Here is a 9,238-nt window from a genome sequence, read left to right on the forward strand (position 1 = left end):
GTCTGTTTAAAAATAATTCCTATATTTAAAGATTTAAAAATGTACCTGCAATATATGTAAGTTTCTTACAAAAATGTAAACGCCATTATTTCTCAAAAAATAAGTAATAACTTATTGTTTTTTTAAATCATTTCAAAAAAATTTGTAAGACAAAATTTAAGGTCTTACAAATTTTTTTGGTAAGCAATTTGGTTAAAAAATGTTCACAACTTCCTCAGATATTGAGAATGTAAAAAATGTATATTTTCAACAAAAAAAATAATGACATTTTTAATCAAAAAAGTCCTCATCAATTTGATCATTTGATAATCGATAAGAGCTTGCACAGAAAGTGAAGAATATTAAAATCGGTAAAGGTGTTTTTTAGAAAGCTTAAAAAAAAAGAGGCTGATGGGATGCGACCCACACTGATAATTTCCTATCCCGTCTGTCGATTTGTCTTGCATAAAAGTTTTTAAGTTTTCGTGTTGGTTTAAGAAAGTTGTCAGTTGAATTATGAAATAGTTTAGTTTGAAAATTTAGTTTTGTTAAATAGATTTTAAGTCGAAAACAAGTATTTAGCAATTTTAGTAGCATTTCTTAATTTTTTTATAAATTGAAAGAATGAAATTAATTTGAGAGATATCAAGAACCACATATTAAAAACGTTATTTTTTGTTGCACAAAATTGTTTTGGTGATGAAATCATTTTTTATTCTTAAAAATTTTGAGGTGAAAATTTGTTTTTTTAGTTTAACTTATAAAAAAAAAACGTTGATTAGATTTTTTTTTCCAGAAATATGTTTTTGTCTTGATCACTTTGCAATATATAATATAAAATGTAATTCAAGTCTCTAGCGTCATTGGTTCGTCAAATATTTAGGGTTAACCAAAATTGTCACTTTTTTTTAAACTGCTATGGTAAAAAAACCACCGACGCAATTTTCTGGAGAGCCATTTCTGCATTATTATCTGTATAACAAAATTTATTTGAAATCGATATCTCTTCTGGTTCTTGAGCTATGGACGATGAAAAAAACGTCGCGAACGTAGGGACGTACGAACTTACGTACACACGCTTGCACAGACATCTTTCTTAAAATCTTTTATTTCGACTCTAGGGACCTTGAAACGTCGAGAAATGTCAAAATTTTCAATTTGACAAATCGGATCCATTACAATAACTTCAGGAATTTAAAGGCAACTTAGTATAAAATTGATGATCTCTTATTATAAATATTATCTTAAAAGCTTGAATATTTGCTCTTTTTCTTAAAAAACAATTTTTATGAAAATAATTTAAAGCACTAAAGTTTTTCCAAATTTTACATTTTGTACAGCAAACCACATTTTATTATTATTATTATTTATTAACACGTAATTTAAATTACAAGCTAATACAAAAGGTAAGAGCCTAGCTGCGGAGACTATTGGCTCTTTATTTTAATAATATTTATAGAGTTAATTTTAGAGTTTCAATAAATTTATTTACATTTTCGATGTTCTTAGAATTAGGATTTTTTAGTGTATCATAAATTGATAGATTTTTTAAAACAGAGTCCATAATTGGTTTCGAGATTTGGCAATTTTCGAGGATGTGTGAGATATTCAAAGTTGTGTTGCATGTTACACATATCGGGTGGTTGTTTCTGGTGAGTAGGTGTTGGTGGGTTGTTGAAATGTGACCGAGTCTGAGGCGTACAAAGTTTGTGATTTTGCGTTTTGGCAGGTTCGTAGGGTATTTAGGTGGAGATTTCGTTGGGTTTACTTTTTTATAATGATGGTGGTAAAGGCTCCATTCAGTTTGTTGCAAAGTTTTCAAGTTTTTATTAATCCGAGTTTTAAGGTCTTGTTTAGTGAATGCATTGAATTGAAATACTGGCGCTTCTTTCGCCGAATTTGCTGCTTTGTCGGCTTCCTCATTGCCACGGATATTTACATGACCAGGGGTCCACATCAGTTTTATTTTCTTTGGCATCATCGCAATCTTGTTTCTTATGGAGGAAATTAGGTCAGTGTTGTTGTTTGGATTATTTATAGCTCTTAAGACAGATATACTGTCTGAGCATATAATAAATTTGCCACTGTTTTCCATAGTTATTTTTAGTGCATGTAGAATTGCAAATGCTTCTGCCGTGAAAATTGATGTAGATTCCGGTAAGGAACCAATGCGTAGAATAAAACCATTTTCTGATGTGACGGCAAACGACGTATGGCTTAGTGATTTGGAACCATCTGTAAAGATGAATTCCCAACCGTCTTTTTTAAGTTCAGATGAGATATCGGAGAACAAAGAGCAGTAAACTGAGTTGCTGGTATTTGCCTTATTGTAGTGGGCCAAATTCATCAAGATGGAATCAGGTTTTATATGCCATGGCGGGTAAGATAAAAGTATTTTTCGTGGTTTTTTAAACTGGAGTTCCATTTCATGAGCTTTATCTATGATTTTGCTTATTGAGGATTGGATACGTTTCTTAGATTTATGTCTGATGGACTGATGGATGTCCTTGTCAATAACTGAGTTTTTTGAAAATATTAACTTCACAACTAACTTTGATATCAATTCTCTATGACGTTCCTCGATTGTTGGTAGTCCTGCTTCCGCAAGTATATTTTTTATAGGTGAAGTAGGGAAAGCGCAAATACTTCTCCGAGCTGCCTAGTGATATGGTGATTTCAAATATTTCAGGGTAGTTTTTGGTGAATTGCCATAAATATATATACCATAATCAATTTTACTTAAAACTATCATTTTTGTTATGTATGATAATGTATTGATATGTACATGACTTTTATTACTTGATAAATACTTAATTATAGCGAGCCTCGCAGCTAGGGATTTTTTTAGGTTTTAACAATGGTCTTTCCAATTAAACTTATTATTAAACGTTAATCCTAGGATACTTAGTGTTTTAACATTTTCAATCTGAACATTATTTATACTTAGGCTAAGCTCAGGGCAATAGAGTTTTCTGCAAATATGAAGTATTTTACATTTTTGTAATGATAGTTTTGCTCCTGAAGCAGAAGACCACTCTAAAATATCATTTACCGCATTATTGAATTGGTCTTTACATATGCTTAAATTATTTGTTTTACTTAATATATAAATGTCGTCTGCATACAAACAGCTGTCAAGAAGTTTGTAGTTACTTAACATGATTGAAATATGATCAAAAGCAATTGTAAATAATACTACAGATAATGGAGATCCTTGTGGGATACCATTATCCAACGAGTATGCGTTGGAAAAAAAATCGTTAACTCTTGTGAAGAATATTCTATTTGTTAAAAATGATCTAACATAGCCAAAGATTTTCTTTCCAACGTTCCATGTTTTTAACTTACTAAGAACTACATGTAAACCGATTCGATCAAAGGCTTTCTCGAAGTCGAGTGAAAGAACTGAGACATGATTTTTTGAAGATATCGCATTAGAGATGTAATAATCTAAGTGAAGATGTGCATCGACGCATCCTCTGTTTGCCCTAATTTTGGTAAATGTCGTTATACATATTTAGTTTAAATCTTTACAGAAGTAAATTTAACTGTATAAGCTTTATGCCTCATATGACACCCCCCTGGATCGTCCATTGGTGAAAAGTTGATGAATTTGTGCTGTGTTTTTGGAATAGGTCTGAATTTCCGACTGGTACGTAGGCAGCTGAGTTGATTCAAATCTGATCGGCGGATGCTATAATACGTCTTCTTAAGGCTATACGCCCTCGGAGCACCATTTCAATAAGATAATAATACGAGTTCATATTGGCAACTTTGTGTATTCGTACCGTCATCGAGCTCGTGTAATGGCGACGCAAAGGTCTATCAACACGTGTCCATCTAATAAGGAGTGACTTTATCAGGAGATAAACAGGTGGCTTTGTATGCATCTTTACGTGGGACCAACGAAAAGTTTGTCAATTTTTCCATTTCTTAGTCGAAGTCTATTGTATATAGAATCAAACAGCACTTTAATTGTTCAACCAAAGTACAAATACTATAAAAGACATTGTCTTAGTGTATTGTTTACAATAAAGAAATTGAAATTGAAATTGAAGTCGCGACTTATTTTTGCTTTCAAATTACCAAGAATAACTTTAATATCAGAACTTGAGCAGGCATTGAATTCCCTTTCGACTTATTCGTAGTAAGTCACTTTCTTTTCGTCAGGGGACTATTCCGTAGGATTTTAATAATGTTAGTTGTTGAGATTGATATAATTAATACAAGTTCCAGACATAATAACAGTCACATGATGGTTAATAAGTTAAACTGTCATGCGAGAGATCTTGGGTTCGATCCCTACTTGTGCCACCTAATGTTTTATTCACGATTACTGGCTCCTGCGAGAAATTGACAAATTCTCCAAGAGAAATTCTTGTCATGAAAAAGTGCTTTCTCAAATTAGCCATTCGGATTTGGCATATTAACTGTAGGTCCCCTCCATTCCTGACAACATTACTCGCACACTGGAAAGGTTGAGAGTTGTAAGTCACTAGGCCCTGGTTCTCTACGGAATTTTGCACCATCTAGTTTATTTAGTTTCAAACGTAGCTTCTTCTGTTTAATCAAAAAAACTGATAAACACAAATTTCTAATACGATAAAATTTCTTTAGTCTCTGCTTGAACAGATAGAAGAAATAGTTAGACAGAGTGTGGTTACCATCCATTTTCACAATATTTTGTTTATAATTTCTATAATTTATTAATTTGTATACTATTATTTTGTTCGATCGTAATAAGCTTAAATTTTGTTGTCAGGTCGTTCAACTTCACACTTTGTTTTAGTGTTCTAAGTTTAAAAATAAAATCAGCTGGTTTAGCTGTAGTATCATACAGTCAAGAATTACTCGAAAATATTTTAAAATATTATGAGAGTAAATATTAGCAAATATTATGCAACAAATTTGTATTAAAAACAAATTTTCGAAAAATTAAGATCAAATATTAATTTACGCAATATCAATTGTGAAAACAAGATCATTTTTAAATTGAAAACATTTCAAAAAAAAAAAAAATGTCTCAATAATATGTTCAAAAAGTTAAAAAGAAAAATAGAAAGCCTTGACTTTTTTTTTCAAATAAGACATCTTGTATAACAATAAATATTTACTAAAATTGCGACTTATATGGAACTTATAAAAGAATATATTATGGAAATGTATAGATTCGACAAAAATGGAATTTAAGGTTTTGAAGAATTTTAACTTTCTTTGATAGTTTGTGTTGAACTTTAGATAACGTATTGTTTTTTTATCATCCTAACAATGTTCTTACTTTGAAATCTGCCAGTTCGAACATTGGTTAAATAGGTCTATCGACTTTTATGACAAATTTCTATCAACACAAGTTTGAAACTGGCATAATTAATAACGACTATTTAAAGACAATTGCTAAATTTTTGAACGAGAATGTCTTTTTGCTAGGTTACGTTATATGCTAACTTTAAGTTTACAATATTTACTTAAATTTAATCTTAAAACTAAAATAATTTCAACTACTTATAGCACAATAAAAATTAAATGTATACCTTATGTTAAAAAGTCAAGTAAATGTAATAATCTTTAATGTTTTCGACATATTACAACTTTTCACTCTACTTGATCTAGTTGTATAGTTACGAACTGATTCCATTTATTTTGCAACATAAACTACAGCTTTCTCCATCTTTTATTGTTTGTTGCTAAATCAAGTTCAAGTTTATAGACAATAATGTGTGACCCCTTTACGAACATTTTATAATACTTTTTAAAGTGTCGAACAATTGAGTAAAGAATCAAATATATTTCAAAATGAAATTTCAATAAAATCAATTTGTATTGCTATTGACTTGAATTTTAACTGAATTTCGTACTAGAATCGCAAAACCTCAAAGACAAATTAATTTAAATAAATTTAAAATTTATATTTGAACAACTGATTAAATTTAGAATCTTTAATTTGATATTAAGTCAAAATTGTATAAATACCTTCAGCTTATGATATTGCACCGAGAGTTCTCGGTCGATGGTTTTGCAAACTATACGCGTCTATATTTTTACGGTGGTGTACAAAAAGATTAGTGTTCTTTAATTTAAAATGAAGTTTTTTGAATTATGTGTAGTGCTGCTACTTTGTGTAGTTCTGACAGCAAATCCTTACACATCATTTGAGATCAATGAAGACCAAGAAATCAATGCTATTAATGCTGCTTTACCAGCTATTTCTGGTCTTATTGGCATGTGTGTAACAACAGCTCCACTGGGACCTATTCTCGTTGCCTCATTGGGTTTAATGCATGTTGCTTCCATGATAATGACTGGTGGTGGAGATGATGACGAAAGCAGTAATGCCCTTACGAATATCGACCTCATCAAGTCACAATCGGTGATTTTGAATGCTATTGATAGGCTTGGTGGAAAGATGATGGATCAATCAGAGAAATTGTTGCGTGAATTAAAACATGTGATACAAAAGACACAAATGATGGAAAGTATGCGTTTGGACTTGGGATCTATGGAACGAGCACATGTTGATAAAATGAAAGCTCTTATGGATCCCAAAAAGACTGGAGTACAAAAGAATGCAACTATTGCCGGTTTATTGGACAACGATAGTAACTTTATGGAAAGATTGAGGGCTTTCATTGACAGGTACATTAAACCGAGGGTTATTTTGGCTTCAGCTGATGAAATTAAGTTGTTCTACGAACTCACATTGGAGAATGATCGTTTATTGGTAAGTTCACTTTTAGTGTTTTTATTGGTTTTGGAGAAATACAAATAATGTTTATTGTGGAAAATCAAAAATTTGAAATTTAATTTTCAGGCTTTGGAAAACAAAGATAATTACCAAGACTCAACAAGCAACCGAATTTTCAAGTCCTACATGTATATCTGCAAGACTCTTACAGAAGCTTATGTCTTACCCATAGTGGCTCATGCGTTACAATACCAGTCCGAAATGAAGAGAGGTCTTATTTCAGGTATCTTCCGAGAATACTCCAATACAATATTGGCAGTTATTAACCCTAAGTAATTTCTATCTATCTTTAGATGCTCAATCTACCAAGAGCAATGCAGATGATCTTATTGAATATTATAAAAACGACATGAAAGCTTTGGCTGAAAAAACAAAATGGGCTCTAAATAATGCATCTAGGGAAATCCGCAACGCCCCAGTTTTCAAATTGAAAAAAGGTAAATACCAAACAGATTGATCTTAATTGAAATACTTCTTAGTGGACTCGTATTTATATTTTATTTAAAACCCGATTTATATAACTTAAAAGGTGTGACTTTTGAACGTTTATCATTTGCTTCAACGTTCCCAAGGATTTTTTATTCTAATGGCTATGGATGCAGTGAAGAAAAGAGCGTGCTCAATATTAAAGACTATCAAGTTGGAAACTGCAATTCTTATGGGGATATTATTCCACCAAAATCACAAGTGTCTGTTTATTACAATGTAGGTATACTGTTTATCAGATCATATTTTGCTGTTGTTTTGTTTTTTTAAGTTTATTTTACGATTACTTACAGCCCGATGATCTTGAGAGGCCTTACCAGTACATGACAGTAAAAACTCCTAAGGGAGAAGAAGAAACGTTTGGACATGAGAGTTCAGACTCCAGCTTAAATGAACATGAATTTACAGTTCAAGATCAATGTCCCTTCAGTCTGTGTCCTATTTATAAGAAAAATGCAGTGGCAATTTCAACACAACGCGTTAGTGCTGAACCCGGAAAGTAAGTACTAACCAAAAATGAGTGTATAAACCAATTATGAGAATACTGAAAATTGCAAAAGTGGCTGTACAATCAAAATCAATTTCAAAATGGTTACATTTTAAGCTTAACAAATCACCTAAGGCCACCGAAAACCTTTAAATTATTAAGTGAACAAATTGAATTAGGCTTAAGACAAGTTATATTCGCAGGACAATGGCTGTTATGGTCGTACTGTTATAATCTTGATTAAATTATTGATTTTATAGTTTCGTTAATCCAAACATAAAAAAATATTCTATTTTAGTGTCATCACTGGAGCCCGTTTTAGATTAGAAGACGGAGTAATTTACATTGATATTCAGCAAGGAAAATTCGAAGACATTCTTTCAGTGGAACCCAATGTCCATTGGAAAGAAACACCAGCAGGTGGACCAGTTCAATATCTGAGCTCAACTGCCAACAGGCTTGAATTAGGTGACTTCGAAGTCGATGACAAAAGCTATCTTACATGTAAGTCAATTTTTGTTTGTGTTTTGTTAACATAAGAATCATAATTATTTTCTTAATTCTTAATTTCCAGCGATTCAAATTGTTCCAGGACGTGGTCGCTATGGTTCAACGCATTTCGAAATTAAAGTAGGAGGAGCAAGTGGTCCGCAATGGTTGAACTTTGGTGTTCAAGGCAGTGGAAAGTCTTTTGTTGAAACGTAAGAAACTTGTTTATGTCAACGAAATTGTACATTCAATCTAAAAAAATATTTTGTGTTGCTTGATTATTTCTTAGAAATGAACTTCGTGTTCCTGAAGCCGATGATGCGGAGAAAGCAGTTATTGATACGAAAAATTTGATATCACAACCTCCAAAAGAAGGTGAACGTTACTTCATAACCCTTCAACCATCTGACATCAAGAAGGATCTTGGTCGGTCAAGTTATCCTCTTATTGATATTCGACCAGTGGTTTCAAATCCACCAGCACCAATGAGAGGTTTTGGAATTTATCACACTAACGTTGGATTATTGTCATTGAAAATGATCACACCCAAGTTGGATCATTTGGCCGATTATAAATTGAACGAAGCTCTTTTAGAAACAAAAGCTTAAGATGAGGCGATAAATTAAAACTTAATCAAAAAAATTAGAGTTCATATTATTGAAGTAATAAAATGTTTGGTTTTCTTTAATAAAATGGTTTTCTCACACAGTTAGCCAGAACACTTTAAAGTTAACTTGAATAAGACTCTTTGATTCAACGACAATCTTTGTATATGTGACGTAATGGTTAGTTTGTAGGGCTATCTTGCCAAAAGTCTGGCTTCACGGAAACTGCCTCTTCCGATTAACTGACAAATTTTCCAAGAGTAATTCTTGTCTTGAAAATTGCTGTTTTTAATTAGCTGTTTGAATTCGGGGTATAAGATTTTTTTTAGATTTAACGAATTGTTCAAAGGCGAAAGAAAAGTTTCGAATACTTGGTACGAGTATAGTACAATATGGATATTGATGATTTCGAAGAAATATCAAAAATTTTAGAAGTTTGACAAAGAAGTT

General features: G+C 31.7%; 1 protein-coding gene across 1 annotated transcript; it reads left to right on the forward strand.

Annotated features, from left to right (window-relative positions):
- The first annotated feature begins 5,983 nt into the window (after window positions 1-5,983).
- On the forward strand, window positions 5,984-8,940 carry LOC129946824 (uncharacterized). Its single transcript, XM_056057167.1, has 8 exons — window positions 5,984-6,697; window positions 6,788-6,944; window positions 7,015-7,158; window positions 7,251-7,426; window positions 7,501-7,706; window positions 7,993-8,198; window positions 8,269-8,395; window positions 8,473-8,940. Exons 1-8 carry the CDS (start codon window positions 6,059-6,061, stop codon window positions 8,789-8,791), a joined length of 1,974 nt encoding a protein of 657 aa, XP_055913142.1. The 5' UTR covers window positions 5,984-6,058; the 3' UTR covers window positions 8,792-8,940.
- Window positions 8,941-9,238: the final 298 nt, after the last annotated feature.

The sequence above is a fragment of the Eupeodes corollae genome, chromosome 2, assembly GCF_945859685.1.
Source record: "Eupeodes corollae chromosome 2, idEupCoro1.1, whole genome shotgun sequence".
Taxonomy (NCBI): Eukaryota; Metazoa; Arthropoda; class Insecta; order Diptera; family Syrphidae; genus Eupeodes; species Eupeodes corollae.

Excerpts from the sequence above, each read along its gene's own strand:
- LOC129946824 (XM_056057167.1), top strand. The coding sequence starts at position 6,059 with ATGAAGTTTTTTGAATTATGTGTAGTGCTGCTACTTTGTGTAGTTCTG. Across the intron at positions 6,945-7,014 it reads GAAGAGAGGTCTTATTTCAG|ATGCTCAATCTACCAAGAGC; the intron begins GTATCTTCCGAG and ends ATCTATCTTTAG. Across the intron at positions 8,396-8,472 it reads GGAAAGTCTTTTGTTGAAAC|AAATGAACTTCGTGTTCCTG; the intron begins GTAAGAAACTTG and ends ATTATTTCTTAG.